Source organism: Tachypleus tridentatus, chromosome 13, assembly GCF_004210375.1.
Source record: "Tachypleus tridentatus isolate NWPU-2018 chromosome 13, ASM421037v1, whole genome shotgun sequence".
Classification (NCBI taxonomy): domain Eukaryota; kingdom Metazoa; phylum Arthropoda; class Merostomata; order Xiphosura; family Limulidae; genus Tachypleus; species Tachypleus tridentatus.
In genome coordinates this window covers 238,770,828-238,796,049 of record NC_134837.1, presented here as the reverse complement: position 1 = coordinate 238,796,049, position 25,222 = coordinate 238,770,828, and the positions used below count along the sequence as shown (strand labels likewise).

The 25,222-nt window shown below is 31.3% G+C and overlaps 1 protein-coding gene across 11 annotated transcripts in view; it reads left to right on the top strand.

Annotated features, from left to right (window-relative positions):
- Helz (Helicase with zinc finger) overlaps window positions 1-25,222 on the top strand; it is a 106,835-nt gene that overhangs the window by 30,779 nt on the left and 50,834 nt on the right. For 8 of the 11 annotated variants that reach the window (XM_076474169.1, XM_076474160.1, XM_076474164.1 and 5 more), the window contains 8 exons: window positions 1,537-1,599; window positions 1,728-1,857; window positions 5,842-6,022; window positions 11,853-12,159; window positions 15,724-15,912; window positions 16,050-16,435; window positions 19,387-19,606; window positions 21,000-21,113. In XM_076474169.1, the coding sequence (XP_076330284.1) occupies window positions 1,537-1,599; window positions 1,728-1,857; window positions 5,842-6,022; window positions 11,853-12,159; window positions 15,724-15,912; window positions 16,050-16,435; window positions 19,387-19,606; window positions 21,000-21,113 (1,590 nt within the window). The remainder of the gene's footprint in view (window positions 1-1,536; window positions 1,600-1,727; window positions 1,858-5,841; window positions 6,023-11,852; window positions 12,160-15,723; window positions 15,913-16,049; window positions 16,436-19,386; window positions 19,607-20,999; window positions 21,114-25,222) is intronic. The other 3 variants (XM_076474166.1, XM_076474165.1, XM_076474170.1) reach the window with 1 other exon arrangement.

The window sequence follows — 25,222 nt, the reverse complement described above, 5'->3', positions numbered from 1 at the left end:
AAATCAGTACACATAATATTAAATTTTATTACACACTTTTATAGAATAATTACTTTAAAAATACAAAGTTTATTTAAAGTGATGTTTTAGATGTGTGTTTGTGTATATATATATATTTTTTTAAAAGGTTGCTTTTCTAAATATTTTGTACACACTTAATGTGAATTGTGTCTTAGTCTTGGCATATACTTGCCTGTTGCTGTACATTATACGTATCGGTTATAGTCACAAGGAAACTATAATTTTTTTTCATTACATCCTTAAATAAGAGTCTAACTACAGCTTAACATTTTACGTCTCATCTTAATAGTTATAGTAAATCATCATGAATCATATCAGCTAGCCGTTAGCGATGTTTATTATCATTAAAATGTATATAGTTAGCTACTATATTAAATAATCCTTTGTTCATTTTTCAGCATAGAAAAGTAAGCAAAAAAGGTAAATAAATTTAAAATTTCAAAACCTGTAAATAGGGATTGTAGAAAAACATAAATGAGAAAGGTAGGAGGTGCTGTAAACAGTATTTTCTGAAACTATAAATCCATATTTTGATTCCACCTATTGTAATTCTAGGTTTACAGCATGGAACCAGAACAGGAGTTTGTAGTTTGAGTAAATAATGTCTACAGTATATCCAACCTGGTGTACTTACGTTTTTGTAGGTTTAATTCTCAGTTTGTTATCTTATCTCTAAAAACTTTATTTACATTTAAAACTTCTAGATTAGTGATAAAAAAACAATACTTTCAAACAGTTATACCATATTTACATTTAAGCACATACTTCTCATGTAACCTACAAGAAATGGTCCTTGAATTGTAAAAATGGTCATTCAAAGTCACAAAAATTCTTTTCTGCATAGGTGTAAAAATCCTGTGCACAGAACAAAGTAATGTTTTAAATCATAAAATTGTATTTTGTAATTGAAATAGTTTTTAAGTGTTTAATTGAGGTTATTGTGAAAAAAAAGAACAGCTGATAGTCCTTTCCATAAAACTTTTTACATACACCACTTCAAAATTGCAAATGCAATTATTTGTATATTTTAATATAATCTTAGTCAATCTCTTTGTCATATTTTATTTCATATGGTAATAATTATTTAAATCATTATATTTTATGATAAGTCTAAGTGTCACTAATCACTTGTCGCAAATAGCCTAGCTGCTTTATGCCATAAAACACTCAATCAATCAATCAACCAACCACTAATCACTATCATACATGTGACTGTCAAACTAGAGAAATTATGCAGTTATTGATAATGGTAATTAAGCTTAATATTGAGAAAAAAATAACCTTAAAAATGTATGCTAGTATTGTAGATGTATGAGGGTATTAGACTTGTTTTGCTGTAGCTTCCCCCACCTCTGGGCCAAATATTGAATTGGCAACTGGGACCATACTACAGTGGTGTTAAATCCATCATTTCTACTTGTAAGAACCTTTCTACTTAATTTGTAACATTTCTATTTAAAATTTTTCATAATATTTTACTATTTTCTTGAGTTATGTTTTTTGTGTTTTTAACAGAGTGAAGAAGCAATGAAAACATTCTCAAAACTAAAGATTGTACAAGAAACTTTAGGGGAAGAGGTAAGTCTCTGAATATAACTGCATGGTTTTGGATAAACTTGGAGTGGATTTATTTAGTATGTGTACATCATTATTGTTTGAAATTAGATCTTTCATGTAATATTTATATAAAACACATTTTGTTAAAGGAAGAAGATGATGATGATGGTTTTTCTCCTGCTAACTCGAACATGCCTTACAGTGAAAAAATGGTAGGAGAGAGAAGACCTCCTGATGGTATGGAACAAGAGGAGCATGATGGAAAACTTCAGTGTACAAGTGAGTGTTGCAAACACAAAATATGTAGACAAAAAAGTAAGCTGTTTGGAATTATTTTAGAAAGGTTTGAAGTACATTTAGTTTTACAGTCTAGTTACCTCTAAAACTGTATCTGTTAATTGTATCTAATTTTATTGTGAAAATAAAGAAATGAATAGTTTTACCTTGAATTTTTTGTACAGATTGAAATATTTACCACTTTAGACATCAATAATAGCATTCTTTCAAACTGTTATAACATGAAATGTGTAAACTCAGAAATGAAAAAAAAATATTTTAATACCTGTTGTGTTGAACAACATGTGACAGTTGTATATGCTTTAAGTAGACTTTAAAAGGTTTATTTATTTATTTATTATTAGTTGTAGTACAGGCACTTTACTTCTTCTAATGTATTATTAGTAATATCTCTGAAAAATACCAAAAAGAGACTGAAGGTATCATCTCAATTCATTACTTCTGGTATTAAAAAAAGGAAAACCTTTTGACTAGAAAATGGCTTGTTCAGACAAAGAATAACTTTTGTAGATTAATTTAATCACTAGAAACTTAAAATCCGTAACAGGCTAATATATAGAAATGTAGTTATTCCACACTTACTTCTAAGTAGATGTTATGGCAGATAGTTTTTAGGCTCAACAAAATATATTTTCACTATATATCTATCTTGTTTTTAAAACAGCTGATAAATGTTATCACCTAAATCAGCGTATTGTTTACATGTATACATGTTTTAACTATGCCCTTTGTTAAGCCTTGGGACCATATATTAGTCATAAAAAGTGTGTAATGGTGATATTTGTTGTGATAATGTAAACCACAACTTGCTTTTAATGTGTTTCATTAAGCATTAAACAAACTGTGAGTTTAATTTTCTGTAATGATTACATATGTAGATTGACTTGGTGTTGTGCATAGGACATAAGTGACCAAGATGGTCAGTTTGGTTGTTAGAACTTGCTTTTATTTTTTAAAAAAATCAATAGACTCCCTTGTTTGCGTAAGTCTAAAATTAAAAAATTGAACTTTTTTGTTAACATAAAAAATGTATAACTGTAATTATTTTCACAGTACCTCATATCAAATTTTACCTAATTAAAGTACAAATACCTTTTATATATAACATGCTTCTTTATTTGATGTGAAGACAGTATGTGAAATTTAATTTTTAGCATACCGGTTTTAAAACATTCTAACGTTATCCTGAGTGTATTTTATATTTTTCTGGTGCATTGAAAATATGGAATATAGCACGATTTAAGAAAACTGATCAAATTTATCTACAAGATAGAGAATAATATTTCACAAACTTGTAAATAAGCATATATCTGATATCTTGTTTTATTATAAATCCCTTTTAATTAACCATTCTAACTCAATTTATTAGGTTTAGTACAAGCTTGAATTGTTGTAAGGATTCACATGAATACTTTTAAGAGATCTGAACATTTAGCTTACTACTGCAGTAAATATGTTTCTTAAATATTACTAAGTAGTGGGTGATACAAATAAATGAACGTTACATTTTAAATAAGTTAGTATGCAAACTGTACATGTTTTGAATACTACTGAAGCTTGTTCTGTAATTTGGTAGTGAATACTATTACCACACCATTTTTTTTGTACAATATTAACTTACTGAATTTCATGATATAAGTAAATTTATTTGTTAAAAAATTCAAATTGAAAGTACTTGGTCATCAAATACTACTGGTCTTTGTAAAATTGGAATTTCTTAATTTTCACTATGTAAATAATGTCAACACATTTAACTGAGCTGACCTGTAAGAAAGATAAAAATGTTGCTAAATCAGCATCACAATGGTTTTAATACAATTCCAATCTGTGTGAAAAAATTAACAATGTTATATTTTATAAATACCTAAGAGTAAACCAAGCTACAATGTATGATAAAAGTTTTGTTAAGATTTCAAGAATTCATAACATCTGTCATATAGGCATATTGGGTAACATTTTGTACTGTTAGTAGAATTGCCAGTAATTGAACTTGCTACCAAGACAGGTCACTTTGTAAAGGCCAGCTTTATATTCTTGGATACAGTAACATGAGTACACATGCATTACATCAGTGCAACTTCTATATTGTTAGTCAGGCATGGTTAGAAGGTCAGTATAATAGAAATAATAAATATACAAGATTTAAGCTATTTATACTAAACATTTCTGTTTTCATATTATAACATATAGTCCTTCTAGAACAAAAAAAGCATAATTTGTGTCTATTTTCTAATTTTTTATGGTGATTTTAAGATCAGTCAAACTATTGAACCTGTGAAGAGATTTTTAGAGAAAATAACAAATAAATTGTATTTGATAATTATGTGAACATAATATAGATTTCACATGTGAATTTTGAAAATTTTCTAATAAATATAAGTATTTTTAATCTTACACTTGAATTTACTTTGCATTTTCAATAGTCAACATGCAAAATAGAAAAAAAGCACAAAAATAACATTACTCAAAAAACCTTAAACTTAAAGAAAAATCTAATATTTTGCATACAAAAACCTTATAACGTCTACTAATAATCTGCAAATTTCTTGAAGATACACTTACTAATTTAAAAGTTATAGTATGAAAACTACAACAAACACAAATGGGTTTTGAGGTCAGTCCTAGGGACTGAACCTGTTTATCTGGTAATTGTTTGAAAAAGATTGAATGTTACTTCATGTTTTATCAATAATCTATTTATAATATCTGTGTTTAGTGTAAATAAATGTACATTATTGTTTTTTAACTTGCCAATGGCTCTAAGAGTATGGACTAATTCCTTTGATCAAATAACATTACTGTTTTCTATCATTTCTTGCATTGCCATGAGAAACTGTGCATTGATGACCCATTTACCATCTTGTGTTTCATTATGAATAGAAAATTTCTTTTTATTCCAAATGGTTTGAATACAAGATACATTCTGTATAACAGCACGTCATTCTGACAACATTTTGCATTGCTTGATAAGATGTATACATCCTTTATATATATATAAGAAAAAAGAAAAGAAAATTTAACTTTTGTTCAAGGAAAGCTCCTTTGAAAATTGAGATAACTATCCAATCCTACTTCAAATCTCTTAAACACATGATTATAAAATAAAATTGTATATCTTTTTCATTTATGCTGTCACAAGTAGTCTCACTTTCATTATTAGCATCTGCAACTTCAGGAGGTATTGAATAAACCATTCATCAATGCCAACTCGTATGATTTTTGAAAATGTTTAATAATTTTTCCTAAAAAATAGACTGGATCAAACTTCATCTTGTAATCCATCACAGTAAGAGCTTCATCATTATCTAAGTTGTTAAAAATTTCTTGTATTATCCCGTGATTTATGACATTTAAACAACAATTGACCCATCAACAGCTTCAGCTTGTGTTTGCAATCTTCCAATAAACATTGATGATCCCAATGACTCTTGCTAATAATGTAATTCATGGCAGCTGATAGTCTAGACAATTGATATTTGCACTGTTCTTATTCCTAGTAGTTAACATAAATTTTATATTGGGGTTTGAAAAACTATTAAAACCAATATGATCCCTATATTTATTGTTTGCAGTCACTGTAATACCTTTAAAACATGTTTCTTGTGAAGTTGTATCCTCATTTGAATTAACATTTTACTCATCTCCTGAATTGTAATACATCAAAATTCCATGTGCATAATCTACCCTCTTGTTTTCAAATCAAAATCCATAATTGCTTTCAAAATCTTCTAAATACTGTATTTTAGTCATTATGTTTCATCTGAAAAGTCTTCTATGTATTATCTATGTAAATATTCCAGAATACCATTCTAATGAATCTGGAAATACAGAGGGAAATAAATCTTCTCTCTTCAGTTTTAAATTATTTGTATTTCATCATATTTTCTTACTTTGTAATGGACAAACTGTGGTGAATTTTTGATTTTGTGGAAGCAATTGTTGTTGTTTTATTTTAATTTTATATAGTGCATGAAGCTGATCTCTTTTGTACCTACTGTGATGTTGGGTTTACCACAGATACAGAGCTAGAATTTCATTGTAGAAGTCAAGAACATCAGATAACAATCATGTCTGATAAAGGGCGGGACTGGAAATTCCGAACTCCTCCGAGAGGAATTAGTGCTCCTAGTTACAGACTGTGTGAAATGTGAGTATTATAAGGGACACAGTTAAATAAAAAGTTGAAATATAGTATTGATTCATTGTTAAGAACAGTATTGACATTGTACTTGAATATAAATAAAACAATGAAATGGTACTAAAATAATTGATGCTTTTGAACAATGCATGTATAACACTAAATGAATATATAGGATTAAATGGATTGAAGTCAACTCTTAAAACAAATTACTTTTGACTTGTGTATAAAAGCTGAAAATTCTATGAATATGTCACATCTGTAAAATATATTGTTATCATGGATTAATCCATAGGAATTTAAAGTATGTTTAAAATTGTAATGCAAGCATTACAAATTTGTTTTTAAAATTCCTAAGTACTGTAGACTGATTGTAAAAAAAACATACAATAAGCAGAGTGCATTATTAAATTTTCCTGTATACAAAAACGAAACAATATAAGTGTCATCTGTGACTGTGGATGGAATGAATATACATATATATAATGAGATGCCTTTAACTGCAGTATTTATTAATTACATGGTGGCACCTCGATTTAGGATTCTTAAAACACCAGAGGAAGAGAATGTGTGTGTGTGTGTATACACAGTATTATCTTACTTTTTAACATTTAAATGATAATAGCTGTATATAAAGGGTGAGTTTCAGCTGTAATAATTCTTTTACATGTTAACTGTGTGTTCAGTTATTAACTTTTTCACTACAGGCTTGGTTGAATTGGCTGAGTTTGTGACCAAAAATTGACTTTTATAATTTCCACACTGTAACTTCTAATATATTTTGTGTTGAAATGTTGTAAGCTTTCAGTAATTATTAAGAGTCATTCATAGGCAGAAAAATTATAATTTTAATGAAATATTTTCACTAAAAGTTTCTTAGTAAATGTATGGAATCAAAGTGGAATGGAATGCTCTGAGTAGCTCTCCTCCTTTAAACCCTTTCCATTTCACTGTCCTTTCTAAGATAAAAGTGCCCAAGACTAAACACAGTACTCCAAATGTGAGCTAATCAGTAACCTATACATTACAATCTCTTTAGACTTGTATTCAACATTTCTGTAGATACGACTTAAAATTCTACATGAACTACCATTGGCACGTTGCTTAGATGGCTTCAGCAACTGATGAGACGGACAAAATAGGATCTTTTTCTTCCATAACATTGTTAAGGTTATTCCCATCAAAATTATACTCATAATTCAAGTTATGATGTCCCACTTGCATAACCTTGTATTTATTATCACTAAAAATAATCTGCCATTTATTTACTCATTTCACCAAATATTGAATTTCTTTAATAAAACAGCAGTGTTTTTCTCACAGCCAACAACACCAAAACTGTAATGTCATCAGCAGATGCAATTGATTTTAACAACCAAGTTTATATGTGTTTTTTATGACTAGGTTACAATACATAGGAATTTAACAGTTACACAGAATGTAAAGTTCTTTATCAGTATAATAATAATAAAGAAATGTGCACTTGAAACTATTATTGTAGTTTTCAACTAAAAATACATTTTGAGTCTGATGGTATTGTTGATGATTAGGTTGATGATTATCATCATCATGGATACTTTTTGGTTGTTGTCTCATCAGTAAATGTAAATGATTAAGTCAGAAAAAGCAGAGGTTCTGACACTGAGTTCTGAGGTACCTCACTCATGAAATTCATCTAAATTGGCTGAACTTCATATATATAACAACCCTCTGTTTTCTTACATCTAGACATCTTTCTGTCCAAAGAGCCAACCTGTCTTGAACACCTACAGAGTTAACTTTTTTTAACAAACTTTGTGCATGGCACTTTGTTAAATGTCTTCTGAAATCTAAATATGCTAAATCCACACCTATATCCTCATCTACATGAGAAGTAACCTCTACAAAAAATGTGAAAAGATTATTGAGGCAAGATTTTCGTCTAGTGAAACCATGCTAACTACCTAACAAAATTTTAATCTTTAAAGAGAGCTTTAAAAACATATTTTATTTAGTTGACTTAACTGAATTTTTGTATTGAACAATTTAATTTCATAATGAATTAATCCTTATTTAAAAATGTGTTACAAGATAGCAAGAGATAGAATTTCAGCTTTTGAAAATTCTAGCAAATATCTGATAATTAACTCAAAACCTTTGTCTTGAATATCTGCATACAAGACTGATACTTTATGATGTCTACTTAAGGTAACATTAGTGACTTCAGTTATTGTCTTATTACTTTCTTATGGTTCTCTGTTATAATATATTAATTACTTTCTTTTTGAGATTCACTTCTATGCTGCTTTGATTGGTACGATTATTTGAACAGCATTCATTTTTGACAGTTACAGTTATGGAGAATGTGAGGATCAATTACCAGTATACGAAGACATGACACAACTGTTGCTATTTCTTGCTAAAAATATATTTTCAATTTAATGGGATCATTGGTGTTGGCAGTATGAGCTAACCATCATATGTACCTTTTCTAAGTTTTTGTATCATCATGAAATAACATGGTTGGGAAAAAAAAAAAGTTTTAGCCACTGAAATATTATGAGTGTTTTATTGCAGTCTTTCAAGAAACAAGAGCATAAAAAACACACCAATTTCAGACTTTTATAAACTAGTAGCATATAGACCTAAGCAATTATTAATGTTTGCTAAAACCCAGTTATAATTGCCAATATGGTTTCTCATTATTATGTTCAATTAATTTCTTTTTTTTAATTGGTTAGTATTATGACTTACAAAAGTAAACAAATGATTAAAATTAGGGTTTCTGATCATTACTATTTTTGATTTCATCAACTGTTGAAAACTGCTGATAATAATTTATTAGTTGAATATAATTGATCAATAAGCACAATAATTAATTGATTATCATATTCCACTAATTGTCAAGTTATAGACTTGATTAAATTACTTTTTGGTTCTTCTTTTGAACTATTTGCAACTTGTCCACTCTAACATCTGTCCTTTAAGGTGCATTTTATTTTATTAATTGCTTCAAGGTGGAGACATTCAGACATATTTGTCATTTATTTTTCTTGTACTTTTGTTTTTCTCAGTAAGACTGTGTATTTATATCCTGACAGAGCCTTCCCACCAGGGATTTGAGCTGCAGTAGATAGCCACCATAGATTTTTGTATTACTTAATCTGCCAGACCCTTATTCACTTTCTGGTGAACATTTTTATGTGTACTCATACGTATTTGTTCCTATCTTGCAAGAACAGAATATTTTTTTGAGAATTGACATTGGTTGTTTATACCTTTATGATGATTCTTATTCCATGAATATTTCTTCATCTAGGTTAACAAAACGGTTTGTGCAGCTGATTTAAATTGTTTGTCGCAATGTGTCTGACCACTTCAAATGTGTGTGTGTGTGTGTGTCAATATTCTGGCAGCCTGGGCACACCAAGTATTTCTGCATTGCTCAACACTCACTCCCATTCACAAATCTAGGGAGCATTTGTGGTTAAGAAACTATTTGATTATATAAATTAATTAAAAATGGCAATGGTCTCTCCATTTGAGATTCCTTATGTATGGATTCTTACATGCTATGAGCATGCTTTTTGATTTGTCCAAGATACAAAAAATAAATTCTATTATTTATGCAAGACTTCTGTGAAAGGATGTTGATCTTTAGAAGTAGAAGAAATGTATCATCTGGTGGCTGATGGTTCTTTGGAAGGTACTTGGTACTTTTGTTTTCTTCCACTTTTTATGTATATCCTTATGTAGTATTAAAGATATGAGAAGTGTGACTACTATTATTAATAGTAGTCTCAGTTCCATCTAGGATAGTGATCATCTATGTTCTTATTTGTATTTATTATGTTTTAATATTCTCACATGCACTGTTTAGCGCATGTTTTGGAAACTGCTTGTGTCTTTCTTTGGTTCTTCCTGAGCACTCATAAATCTTACCATTTTCAATCCAGATGAAGGCCTGCTGGCTCTGAAGTACATCCTTTCATAAAAAGTGACTGATTCCCTGGTTTGCTTTCCCAAGAATCTTCCACTTCAGGAACACGAAAGAGTACTCCTCTTACCTGTTTATGCTACCACCTGTATCCTATTATTAGATTCACAAGCTCAATACACTATCATCTCTCACATACCCAATCTTTCTTGTGTGAATTATAGGATGTTATGGGCAGAAAGATACTGTGCTAAGAAGGATGTCATCTTTTTGAATTCCCTTTAAGTCTTTTTTTTTTTTTTTTAAGGTTGATCTTATTTACTCATTCTTCCTTGAATCCAGTTCTTGTTTTGGCTCTGATTTGGCTTAGCAGCATATTTCTTGTAGTCAAGATTATTATCTTGCTGACCTGTAAAGTTGTAGTTTATATTTTTGATTTATTTTATGTTCATTGGTTTCTACCTCCTTTATAATGTGAAAATTCTGACTTTCAACATTTCAAAGGCAAGATTAACTGAGTTGAATTTTGATTTTAAAATTTAAATAGATTTCAAACAATCACTTACTTCTGAAGTACCTTCCTTGACTAAATTTTCATTATGGCTGCAACATTCAGTAAAATCTAAATTATGATGAAGAAGTAATGTTTATGTAAAACTTGTGCAGTAATTCATTTCTTCTGTGGGTTAATGGAGAATTTAGTTGGTGCATGTTCTACAATGCATAAAGAACATTGGAAATTTTGAATCTCATGTTTTGTTAATTGTTTAAATTCAATAAGAAGGTTTTCAGTATTTCAGAGATAAATACTTCCTTCATATTAATTTTAATTTAAGAAATGTAAAATTTTATTATCTGCAGAACATGTATGAAGGGCAAGTAAAGGATTTTCATTATATTGGAAAACTTTAATGAAATGGCATTGAATTAGGTACTTAATGTACACATTTTAGTAATTAAATGGTTTAAAATAAATTAACTTGAAAAGATTATGAATCAGAATTTCTCTTAATTGCTGAAACTCTTCAAAACATTAAATTGTTCGTGATATCTATGTACTCCTACATCCTGCAGAATAGTACCATTAATGCAACAAATTTGGTAATGACAACATCATGTGATCCTTTGTGCTACTTGATGCTGGTTTACTCAGCAGTGTGACTGGTGATATGACAGTTTTTGTATTAAATAATCTCTGTTTACAATATTCAAATAACCTTGATTTTAGCCTAATGAGTGATAATATTCATCCCACTGTAATAAATTGACATTTCTAACTTCAAGGAGAAGGAACTGACTGAAAGGAGTGATTTTCAGTTAAAAATAACTTGGCACATTATCAGTACTGACTTTAAGTATGCAATATCTGTACCAGTCATCCTTTGTTCTCCATTGCAGTCATACTTTTTTGTTAAAGTGAACTGTCATAAGCAGTAAATATATAGCACCACATTTACTAAATGTTCATTTTCAAGAATTGATTGAATTACTAATTATTTGGGCTTTGAGTCACATGACTTAATATCAGTGAATGATTTTAATAAAGATTAACTAAGGTATTGATTTTCTTTTGCAGCAGTGGTTTTACTTTGTCTTAAAACTGATTCCAGCCTGTAATTGAATACCTGATTATATCAACTTTAGCTTCTCCCTCACCCCAAATGAACATTTCAATGCTGAGAAGCTGCACTGTATTAGGTAAAATTCAGCATCATCAAAATTCTTATAGGGTCATTACCTCACAGGAGCAGAAACTTATCATTCTTGTTGTTTTTTACCAAAATTTTAGCCACATTTGCTGTGATTTAGGTCAAGTTTTCTAAATTTGCTTATAGATTTTGTATTAAATAATCTCTGTTCACAAGAAAGTACATGGTGAAAAGTGAAGTTTTAGGAAAAGAAGGTTGATTTATGTTTATAAAGTCACCAAGCTGGTGGACAATGCCGACTTGGTGCCCAGTGCTGTGATGCCCATGGAGAAGAAGAGCTGGCTGAGTGGAAAGAAAGATATAACTATCGGCAGATGAAAATGCAGAAAGCTAAGGACTGTAACCTGCATGGAAGCCTCTATTCTGAACAGTTGTTAGAGAAATGGTTTAATGCTACCAATCCTGACTTGGTGATGACAGAAAATGTAAATGGTGTTAATGTTGAGGTCAAACCTAGTCTAGACATGATGGTCACTTCAAAAGATACTCACAGTTCATGGAAATTTGATATTACATGTAAGGTATGTTGAATATTTAATATATTTGCTATTAAAAACCAAGTTAGAAAATGGCTTATACCAATATTCCATCTTTATTCCACGGTATTTATTTTTGTAGTAACATGTTAAAACCATTTCTGTGGTTATTTAACTTTTTTGGTATTAATACCATATGATGGAATTGTAGGTGGGAAAGAACTAAATGCTCTTTGTGTGTAAAGAATATTTGAAAATAATCAGTGTGTATGTGTACCACAATACAGAGCTTTGAAAATTAGTCAAGTCTCAAGACAAAATTATATTCACGAAATAACATTCAGAATAAGCTTGTTGAATACTTTTTTATAAAAACATTATATAATTATAATGGCTTATAAATGTTTAAAATGATCTTATTTTACAAGTTTTTATTTCACCTTTTTGAAATATCATGAAAGTCACAGTAAATTTATTTTGAACTTTTATTATACTAAATGAAAGACTTTTGTACTAGGGTTTTTGCTTAAGCTCAGAATGGGTGATTGGAAATGTTCACACATTTGATTCTAGTATATTAGTGTAGTGGTACAATACAGTAAGTCATCTGATGCTCTTTTGTTCTTTGACCATATCTTGAGAACCATTACTTTTTTTTATACATAACTCTTTCTCACATGATATTGTTAAAACCATGAACAAAGCTGCCAGCATTTTTCTAAATGGCAGTAACTAGCATTTGTGACATTAGCTCAAAATCTAAAAGTATTAAAGCCTAGAAATATGCAAAATGAGGAATTAATAAAATATGAGATCTTGCTTAAAAATGTTAGATATCACTCTTCAATACTGTACCTTAATATTATGATAAATATTTCAAGAATGTGTTGAATACGAGGTCTGTTCAAAAAATATACGGACAGACGTCATAAAACAAAATGTACTGTATTTAGAAGTTACAGGTCTGGGACCCATTCAAAGTACTCTTCTCCCCAATGCACACACTTATCTCAACGGTGTTTCCACTCGTTGAAACAGTCCTGGTACGCTTCTTTTGTAATGTCCTACAGCTCCTTCGTCGCATTTGCCTTAATCTCGGGAATCATCTCAAATCTTCTTCCTTTCAAGGGTCTTTTGAGTTTGGGGAACAAGAAGAAATCGCAAGGAGCAAGGTCAGGTGAGTAGGGGGGGTGGGGAAGAACAGTGATCGAGTGTTTGGCCAAAAATGCACGAGTTCTGAGGCGCAAATTTCGCAGCAACGTGGTGCATCTTCAATTTTTCGGTCAAAATCTCGTAACAAGATCCAACTGATATCCCACACTCTTCAGCAAGCTCCCTGACAGTCGGACGTTGATTTGCCCGCACCAGGGTGTTGATTTTGTTGACGTGGAAGGACGTCCAGGACGCTCATCATCTTCAGTGGACTGTCGACCATCCTTAAAACGTTCATGCTACTTGAAACATGCCGTACGCTTCATAGCAACATCACCGTAAGCCGTGTTAAGCATAGCAAAAGTTTCAGTTGCAGATTTTCCAAGTTTAACACAAAATTTCACAGCAAGTCGTTGCTCCTTCAGGTCATTAATTCTGAAATCCTCCAAACGAAAAAATCGCACTTCACTTAAAACCGCGTAGCTGATACACAAATGAAGATATCTGCAATTGGGAAATGGTGTCGTAATCAGCTGATCTGTGCGAACCTAGCGACACCAAGCGGATTCCCCTGGAACCAACTGGAGCCGCGCAATTCAAACAGTCCGCATATTTTTTGAACAGCTCTCGTATAAACAGTTAAACAATATACATGTACTATTGTTGCTTAGTAATATAGGAATTTCTTTAATGTTAATGTGGCATGTTGAATTTTATTAGATGTGTACAAGGGAATTAAATTTCTTATCTTGTGCTTTTGTAAAACTAAAACTAAAAACAAAAAAACTGTGGTGATTTACAATAGCATATCAAAACAAATTTACAATACTGAACAGTTGTGACCAGGCAATCACATTAATTTACAATCTGCCCATATAAATCCATTTTATGACACAGTTCTATCAACCATAAGGTCTGAAATTTTAGGGAAGCCCAAAAAATCAGGATGTGAAAATAAATTTAGGTCCGATTCATAACTTTAAACCTTTGTTTCATCAGCAAAAAATGAATGAAACTAATATTTATGTGCATAATGACTGTCTTTCAAATGGTACAAATAGAAAGTTGAATTGTAAAACCATTAAATGTGTATTTTTCATGTAATAATGATGCAAAGGTTAGGTTAATACATGTATGTTATATTTATCCATAAAATAGTAAAATAAAACTGTTAGGGAAGTTGAACTGACACTTGCAATCTGTGTTACAACCTCCTCATATTTTCAGTCATGAGCATAACTTTTAACAAGCAAATGATGAAGAGTCTTCTGCATCTTGTAATATCAATCTGCCAAAGGAAATGTGCATGTAATGATGATTATAGATATTAGTTTGTGATTTTTATCTTTAAAATAAACTATAATGTTGGTAGTATCTACATTTTGTAATTATTCCTATAGGTCAAAATCTAATAGGTCTGACAGAGTTCAGTATCAAAATATTTACTAGGTATAAGAGCTTTATAATGTGTTTTAGACATATCAGACATGTAACTAATGATAAATTGCACATCCTTAGGTAGTGTCTTTCAAAAATTATTTATACTGTTGCCATACTCTAGGTTTTGGCAAAAATAAATACTTTTAAAAGTACTTGAGCATTTATTTTAATTTCATTAAATAAAACTCTGTCACAAGTTGCCATCATAGAGTAATATACCATAAAGAAATGGATTTGTGGTGCTTTTGATATCCAAAAGTTATTAGTTACTTCCCTGTTATTACCATTTCATACTGAATGAATCAATCAGTAGTCATATTAATTGTTACTTGTATGATTGAATGTTAGATAGCAATTATATAGTATAAAAGCATATACATCTTGAGGTATCAGTACAGGATAGAATCTCTTAAGAAGTTATGTTTAGAGTGCATAAAGAAAGTAAAAGATTATTTGGTCCATTAAGTCACCAATTAATTCTTCATCAGGTCAGAAATATTTAATGAAACTCTGTCATTCAAAAACACCTACTGAAACCTTCAAAAATGCTAAACTTTTATGAGAGTCCCACTATTGTTAGCTCTAGAGAGTTACTCACCTAGTAGCTTGGAAGTTGTTTTTAAAGTTAAAATACTTTTACATTTAAAAATGAAACTTCAGAAAGTTTTCTTGTTCACTCCATGTATTTTACTTTAAAGTAGAATTAGGATTTGATTATACAAAAGTATAAATATATTTAATGTTTTTTAATAGATTGCTACTTGAATGTTTTACAATGTGTGCTTTTGTTTTTTTTAGCATGTTGCAAATTTTCTGAAGAAAATAGATAAATTGAAAACTTGTCAGATGAGAAGATACAAGTTGTGTAATTGATTGTAGAAATGAAATTGTATTATGATTTAAATGCAGATATGATAATATTCTTGATGAATATTAAATATTAATAACAATGACGAAAATTTAAATAGTGATCTTTAGGCTGTGAAAAATAGCTTATTTTTTTTTATCTAATTTCAGGAAATTCTGTATCGAGTGGCCCTTCTCTATGATAACCACAGATCTCATTTCTCTTTGGCTGAAGTTACAGTTGCATCTGTTGATAGTCACTTTTTAAGAAACTACAGTCTAGAAAATGATTGCCAGGAGTGGTCTAATCCAGATGATCTACACTTATTTTCTGATACTTTGATGGTATATACTATTGAGGTTAGCATTGTATTTTTATTCATGCAAAACATTGACTGTTTCATATATTTGGTTTTATTTTTGTTTTTGTTTTTTCTGTATTCAATGTCTATTTTTATTCTTAAATATTAATGTTTTCTTGAATAACTTATCCTCAGGTCCACTTTGAGACTCGTATATTTGGAACTTTTCGTCAAAGTGTGGTGTTTGACTTCAGAAGGGAGCCAGTGCTCTTTCAGCAGCTGTGTGTTGATGCTGTTCCTGTTGATCAAATGGAAGCTCTGGAGCAAGTGAAGCAAACAGTTTTATGTTCAACACCACGGTGGAACAGTACCAATGCCATTTTGGTACCATTCAGTTTGGATCGAGAAATGTTTAGTGAAGACGAGCAACGTCTACTTAATCATTATCCACCCCCTCACACAGCCAAGTTTGTTGTCACTCAATCTGTTATGGAACCTACACTCACACGGGACAACTACAAGAATCGAATGCACGATCTCTTATTTATTGAAGAACTGGCACAGTGTGAAGTAATTTCAAGGTATGTTCAGATTACATGTGTAATTTAATATAAAAAATCATGATACAACTATTGGAAAAAGTTCATGCTTTTACAAACAAAATGTATGTATGTACTTTTATGTACATGTAAATTTTCTGTTTTTAAGTAAAGTAATTGCAAAAGTTATGTTACATTTTTCCACTTAGAAATATCTAGCAATTCCTTTGTTTGTGTAGTACTAAATGATGTAATGATGACAGAATAGACAGTATGAAAACACCATTTTAAAACTTCAGGAAATATACCATAGTTACTCACCATTTCATTTTACAACTAACTTGTAGTGCTTTATTCAAGTTATCAATCTTAACTGACTGTATTAGGCTTAGACTGGTACAAAAATGTCAGAATATTCTCATAATAGTTTAATGCACTTACATATATGATTGTACTATATTGTTGAACATTAAACTGTTGAGAAATGATTAGAAAAATGCAATAACTAAGAGATAACTGCTGTTGATATACAAAATTAAGAAATATACAAGAAACTTGTATACTATAAATACACATTAAGTTTATGCACTTGACTTATTGCATACTTGCTTGTATGGAGAATGATTCCCAGTTCAACAATATTTATAATAACTCTGAGCTTTCTTAACATATCTTCACAAAAGTAGGTAAGATTTTGTTAAAGATTACAAGTATTTTGTATACAAAAAATGAGGTAATTGTAATAAAGCATTTTAACTAAAAGTTTATTTTATTTTTGTATTATACTTGTTTGCACTCAGGCTCTGAATATTTTGAGCATTATCATCAATGCAAAGTGAATGAAATATTTAAAATTATGAAATTGAAAACATACTTATCGTTTTAATATTTTATTGAATAATATTTTAGTTATATCCTTTACTGAAAGTCTGTATGTTTTGATATATAGTTTATTTTTAACATTTAATTTTTCTTTCCTTCCCTTTAGCATTGTTATTTATCACAATACAACTCAATGGGCATCCTCAGGCAATATTATTATATAATTCACAAAGATATTTCAGCCTTTGGCAAAATGTTGCACTTGCATACTGTGCTCTAACCTCATGATCGGAGGCAAAGTTTGGGTTATATTTTTAAAATTATTAAATCTTTTCAATATTCATTTTAAAATGAAAATAACACATAATAAACTAGAATATAAAGCATATCTCTAGGTTACAAACAGTACTAGGTGCTAACAAGGACAATAAGCATTATCAATGCTAAAAGCAGTTTGAAGTGCTTACAAGGAAATTCTATATGCAAATTGAAAATAAACATTGGGAGATTGTAGTTTAAAATAAGCTCCTCCTATTGCTTATAAACATCTATAGAAATAAATAACCCTGAGAGCAAAATTGTATAACTATGTCTAGACAGTTGGGATAGGTTCCATAAAGAGTTCCCAAGGCATTTATTTTCCTTTCTCAGAACTCTACCTTAAGGAATTGGAAAGAAGGGTGTGAAAACAGAGAAATTAATCTAGTTTCTGTCTAGATATTGAGGTCTAGTGTATGAGAAGAATTACTTAAGTTACATATTGCAAAATCTAGATTTGTAAATGCTTGTTGTTCACACGACAACAAAACCATAGATTAAGAGTTTATTTTAAAATAATGGAATTAAAACATAGACAGTGCTCCAGATATTTTTTTTTCTATTAAAAGTAATTGCCTTAGAATTCTATCAGCAGGAGCAATTTTTTTACAAAGTGCAGCAGTGAAATTTTGATATTAAAAAGTAATTTCACTAATTATGGATTATTTTACTATTTCAAATGATGTAATTTAGCAAATTAAATCACCAGATTTAATCATAGTACACACAAATTACATTATAACTCTTTTTATTTTATATTTGTGCAAAAAAATTGGATCATTTACAAGTGCACCAAGAGAACTTTCTAGCAGTTAGAGAGAGAGAGAGAGAAAGGACTTATTTTTATAGCTTCACTGTGTGAACTGTGCAGATCTTGAGCATAACAGCAGAAAGTTACAAGAATGCTCTCATTAATTACTGTACTACCATTAAAGTGTTAGGGTCATATTTGTTTTTCTGCAATAGTAAAAGAATTTCTCATTATCCTTTTAAGACCATAAAAAGCTGATTTTTGGTTGGGGTTTACACTGATACACCACTTATTTGGATTTTTGAGCACTGATGGATAAAATAAAACACTGAATTGTAACAGATTATAATGATAATTTCGTTGAAATGCATCGAGAGTAGAGTTGCTTCATTAAATTTTGAATGTAACTCAGTAAAACATCATAGTATGCAAAAAGGAAATTGTTATTTTAGAGTCAACAAAATAATCCCAGTATAAAATGATATTTTAGATATTTTTGTTAATTTGTAGTTGTTGGATGATGAAAGCTTATTTTAAAATGTTATTGTGATACCAGCAAACCCATGGGCCAATAGCCTACTGTCACAAGGCTGTTATAATACAAATTTTATTTCTTTAACCAAATTACAAATGGTAATTAATAGACCTAATTATTTACATGCTCTAATGTTAATAAATGCCAAATTTGGACTGCACTTTTGGAGAATTACCATAAGAGCATTTTCGTGAAATACCCGAGTTCCCTAAGGGGTTAAGTGAAACGTTTTACCTGTTTAAACCTCAGGCCCAAGACAATTCATTTAATTCCATTTAAATGTTAGCTCTAACAACAGTTTAGGAGGAGTCACGTGACATACACCAACAGTAGATCTTGTAGTTACTTAGTTTTATGGCCTTAGCTGTTTAAACTGAAATGTTGAGTATATGCATATTTTCTCATATGTCCTATGATTGTTTTCATACTGTTTATCCAGTAATATCCATTTTACATCAACCACTAAGTGAATTTGAAAAGAAAATAACCAATTGGTCAATGAATTTGTAGATCTAGCTGAGAAAAATGATACAATGTTGAAAACTTTATGTGAATATTTAACCATAGGTTTAACATCACTGCCCAGATGAAACTGACATCTTGCTATTTGCTAACCCCTGCTGCTGCCACCACAGCCAAATATGTTCATAACAACGAACTCTACGCTTGTTTAAATCTTATATCAGAGTTGTCTAGTGATTCAGCCTCAGGGCGACTCATTCTCAACAATTGTCTAACAGCTCTAGTGGCTCCAAATCTTGCAACAGAGAATAACACTAAACAAAAGGTAATATTTTGTACTGTTTGTACATCGTTTGGTAGGCATGTAGAATTTTTAACATTACTTAGTTTTTGGCATGAGTCTTTTACAGTTTATAATACTGCTTTAAATTCACTATTATAGTATATAATTTTGCCAGATAAAAGAAGTGAATGAGTTTTGAATTAATTACGAAATTCATGGACTTGTTTTGATAAAATATAACATTTAATATGGCATTGAGGCTCATATATAAACATATAAATTGCTAACTCACTTTGACAGCTAAATCTTGGAGTTTGTTCACAACAAAAACTGGAAATGAATTTGCAAGAATTCATATCTATATTTGTTCTCCAGAAGCATAATAACTTTATCAGTCTTTCTTTCTGTGCCACTGCTGTTGGGTTGTTTTGTTTTCAGAAGCATACCAGATCTTTTAGATATTAAATTTTTTTTCTCAGATGAAAATTTCTAAATTATCTTCATGTAGGTCTACTCACCATTAACTTCATTAGTATCAGGTGTATTTCATCAAATTATGCACTTCCTCAGTTTTAAGCCAATTTTATATATCAGTATAATCAATGTAGTTTAAATCTGATATAAAAGAAAACTTTGGAAGATTTCAGTTGTTTTAACATTTTAAAAAAACAGCTTGACACAAGAATAGAAGGAATTAGACCTTCTGCAAATTCTATATTTAAATTTTGGTTCTTTTAATTTTACCGTATTCAGTTTTTATTGCCGTATCACACACATATCCTAAATTGTTATACACAGACTGACAGAAATATTCTGATGCAAGAAAAATTGTTTGTTGATAATCTTATTTTGTTGAATGATATTTGTAAATCGTTTGTACAATATTTGGTATTCATGTAATATTAAGAGCACCTTTATGTCAAAGATGCTGCCCCTTCATGAATCTAGTGGATATTAAGTTTTGTTATAAGGATTTTTAAGGTGTTATTTTATTGTCTTGTGTTTTGTTTGATGTATGAAGTCTGAAATGATATTTTTATCAAGCTTAACTTGTTTGACAGAAACAAAGAAACAATTCAACACTTTAGAAAATGCATAGATGTTTTATTGTTTAGTAAGTAACCTTTATACATTTATCTTAATTGACTTGAAGTGTTTAAATATTCATGTACATACAAGATGCTTTTGATTAATTTAATTAATTATTAATTAAATATTATTATTTTTTTAAGATTGGTTACTTATAAAAGGAGCAATTATTATATTGTTATGTTACTAGATCTTACAGATTAAGTATTGTTACAAATATAAATTCTTAAACTTTTATGCATAGGTCATTTAGATCTAAAATTTGATGGTAAAAAATTTAAGTGTATAATCTAAAAATATAATTAAAGTTTTAATGTTCTTAGAGCTAAATACAGCAACTTTTAAGCAGGTCTATGAATCTATGATAGAAGACAAAGGTAAAAATTCTGTGTACCTTAGGCTATCTAAACATTGTGTGGAAGAGCTAAATCTACAGCCAGATACAGACTTTCTTGCAGAGGTCAGTTCTTTCACTTTTTGTTGTTCCTTAAAATTAGTTGTATATATTAAAATTGCTCAACAAATAATATTAGGTAGAGTTTCTTTTTGTTTTTGACTATCAACTTTCTAATTTCAACCTTTATATTTAGAAATTGATATTTTAATATAAATAAATTCCCAAATTGAAATGTTTCCATAACCTTCAACATTGAGATATTTGGTGGAGTTTAAAAGTGTGTCAGTATGTTTAATAAGAGTATTACTAAAGTATTCTCTCACTTCTGTATTGCTGTAATTTTAAGTAATAATTTTTTTTATATATACTAAAGCTATGTGTTTTAGTAGGTTTTACCAGAGTTTAATTTTTTCATCATTTTTTGTTTACTTTTCTGTACAATATTTTCATTAATTTTGAAATGTTTTATCCCATTTCTTTGCAAATAGAAGACAAAATTTCTTTACTGTAAGAAATATTTTGTAAGTTTATCATACTTTTGATTGCCACTTTGTGTATTTTAGCTTTATCCATGGCTGTATGAGTTATTTCAGTTTAGTATTTAATATTAATGGCTATGGTATGCTTCTAATCTCAACAGATCTGATACATATTTTAGGATGACCTATATTTTGTCAGTTTTTGTTCACTGGATTATGACTTGGCTTCCCAGGACTCTATTGTAGAATGAGCTAGACCTACCTCAGACTTTTCTATAAGACGCATTTCATAGTATGCATTTTTGTCTCTTTTGGGAGAGGGTACTAACACATCTCACCCTCCACAGGCTTTGATTCAGTTTGCCTTAGCTTAATATTAAGCAGATTTTCTCTTTGATTTTAGGTACTTAGAATCTCTGTTGTCTGTATGGGGACAGTCTCTGTTATTCCTATCCGTTTTATCTCCCACTTAGTTGACCAATTTCATCTTATTCCATCTACTCTACTTCATAAAATGTCTACCTCACATCTCCTTTCTTTGGTGTTACACTTGTATCTAGAGAATTTTCATGGAATATCTCTTCTTTCTTCCCTTCATGTTCAACCATTTGTCATTTTCAGCTCTTCCCCTCAGTGTGGATTTCTGTATGTGGTGAAAGGACCTCCCAGAGAAGATTCTGTATTTTTTTCAGTTTACCTCCTTTGTGATATAAACATTCACACACATGTTTGCCCTGCATGGCAACCCTTGAAGGGGAGAAAAGGATCTTGGTGGTTGAGTAATCCAACCCTAACACATCACACATCACTTTGGCCTTGAATTCCTCTAGATGGGCAGCCTTGGGGTGCCCCCCTAGGGTCAACCAAGTGCCAGTGTTGGATGTTCTCATTGTATCTGATACTGGTGTTTGGCACTGTAGTACATCCCCTGGTAAGGCTCCATGGTGGGTGGGTCAGTAGGCACTGAAATATTCTTTTTTTATTATAGATCCCCTAAATAAAAACTTAAATGAAATAGTGAAAAAAACAGTCCCTAGGTAAATGAGCAGGTCTTAAAGATTCTGAGCTGCAATCTTTAACATCTGTAACACCTGTACTTCATTTGCTTATATTACATTTTCTTTTAAACAAACCTTTAGGGCACATGTCTCCCTTTTTCATTCAGAAGGGACTAGAGGGACTTGCTGGCTCTCCAAAGTCTGTCAAAAAGCTCTGCTCTGGTGACATATTGGTGGAAACATCCACATCTCAACACAGTGAACTCCTCTTACATTCGAAGATGATTGGGGATACACCCATTGAGATTACTCCACATGCTACTTTGAATTCATCACAAAGAGTTATTGTTGAGAGGAATTTGAAAAACATTCCTGAGTCAGAGGTTCTTACTGGTTTCTCCACCCAAAGAGTTTCTGCATTTAGGCGTATCTCCACTCGCAAAGATGGAATTATGATGCTGACCAATGTCCTCATTTTGACATTTATATTACCATGTCCTCCTGTTACTCTCAAGGTAGGTTATCTTAATTGCATAGTACAGCCATATATTCCAAACCCTCTCAGATGTTTCCAGTATCAGCAGTTCAGTCACTTGAAAACATGATGTGGTTCCTTGATGTGTGCTTATTATGGTAGCAAGGATCACGATGCCTATGAGTGTTAAACAGACCCTCATTGTGTTAATTGTAATGGCTCTCACCCATCCTACTTTCATTCTTGCCCTAAAGGTTGGAGGAAAAAGAGGTACAATGTCTGAAAATGATTTAAAACCTTATTTACCCTGAGGCTTGAGAGTTACTGTCCATCACTTCACATCAGATGTATGCTGCTGCAGTTCCTTCCACTACTACAGTGGGAGTGCAGATGGATCTCTCCATGCTTCCAAAGAACCCTTTTCAAACCATATGAAAAGTTTTTTTACCTTTATGGTAAAGAAAGTTGATGAATCAATGTCAACACCCACATCTGTCCCTTACATTCATTTCAGCAAACCTCATTGTCCACTTTATTTGATTTCAGGTATAGGCATTTCATTGGGTACACCTTCTTCTCCCACCCCTAGATACAAAACGATCATTCATTTGTGTCCTCAGTTGCTGGAATCCTCTTCCAATGACAGAGACCTACCCAATTGACCCAGGATTCATGGAGGTCTGTAGACCTCCCTCAAATAAATAAAATAAATAAAAAAGACATGATCAAAAACAGAGGAGCTCTCCACTCAATATGCCTGCACATAAATAAAAATGACCAATTTGATACAATGGAACTGTCAAGGTTTACATTCTAATCTGGATAACATCAAAGCACTGATTGCTTCTTACCATCTTGTATGTCTTTCTTTACAGGAAACATTTCTGAAACCTGCTGATACAGTCACCTTTCAGTAGTTTTCTTTGTAGAGAAATGACTGGTTGTGTGATGGACGGGTGGCATTGTTGATTTATCAGCATGTGCCCACCCTATCTTTGCCACTCGACACACTGTTAGAGGCTGTTACCATCCGTGTTTCTTTGGGTCATACCATCACTGTTTGTTCTTTTTACCTTTCACCTGGAGAGACCTATGATCAATCAGACCTTGATGCTTTCGTTGAACTGTTGCTGTCTCCCTTTTTAATCCTTTTTAATGGACATAATTTCCTCTGGGGAAGTGCTGATATTGATGGAAGGAATTGCTCTATAGAGCATATGCTGTCAGATCAAAACCTTTCTCTTTTCAATACTGGTTCTTATACTTATTTTCATGAACCTAGTCAGTCTTTTACTGCTACTGATCTCTCAGTTTGCTCCCTTTCCTTATTCTCCCACTTTTCATGGAGGGTTGACAGTAACCCACGAGGCAATGATCATTTTCCTGTCATTTTTGAGAGAGACTGGCTGGGGTCAATACCATCTGACACATGTGCCCTGGTGGAAGCTGGATAAAGTCAACTGGTCCTCTTTCACTGCTCTTGCAGAACTTGATCCTGCCATCATCTGTAAGCCATCAATAGATGACTGTGCTGCAGCAGCAGTGACTGACTGTATTATACAGGCAGCTGCTCAATGTATTCCTGAAACCTCGACATATTTTCCACAATATTTTCTTCCATGGTGGAATCCTGCCTGCCCCATGACATGGAATGCTCAAAAACAGGCCTGGGATACCTTTCGTTGATATCCAACACTCTTGAACTGCATCACTTTCCAGCAGGCCTGTGCACATGCTCAGCAGGTAAGATGTCAAAGCCAGAAGAAATCTTGGATTAAATTCACAACAGGCATCTCTTCAACCATGTGGGACAAGAGTCCGAAGGTTAGTGAGAAGTATAATTCTGTCCCCTTTTAGTCTTGCTCTCTGACAACCAGGAAGTAACTGATGCCCAGAGCATTGCCGATACTTTCGGTGAAAGCTTTTGCTGGGTATCTAGCACTTCTGCTTCAACCTTCACCTACATAGCCATCAAGACTCAGGCAGAGTGATCACTTCTTTCCTTTCGGGCTGATCGTCTCTATGACTATAATTGCTTCTTTACACTGGTGGAACTCAAACTGGCCCTTTATTGGTCTGGCATTACATCAGTCAGACCTGATGATATGCACTAAGAGATGCTGCACCATCTATCTTCTGCTTCTCTTGCTGTTCTTTTAATTATTTTGAACAGGATCTGGCAGGAGAATGTTTTTCCTGATGCGTGGAGCCAGGTTATTG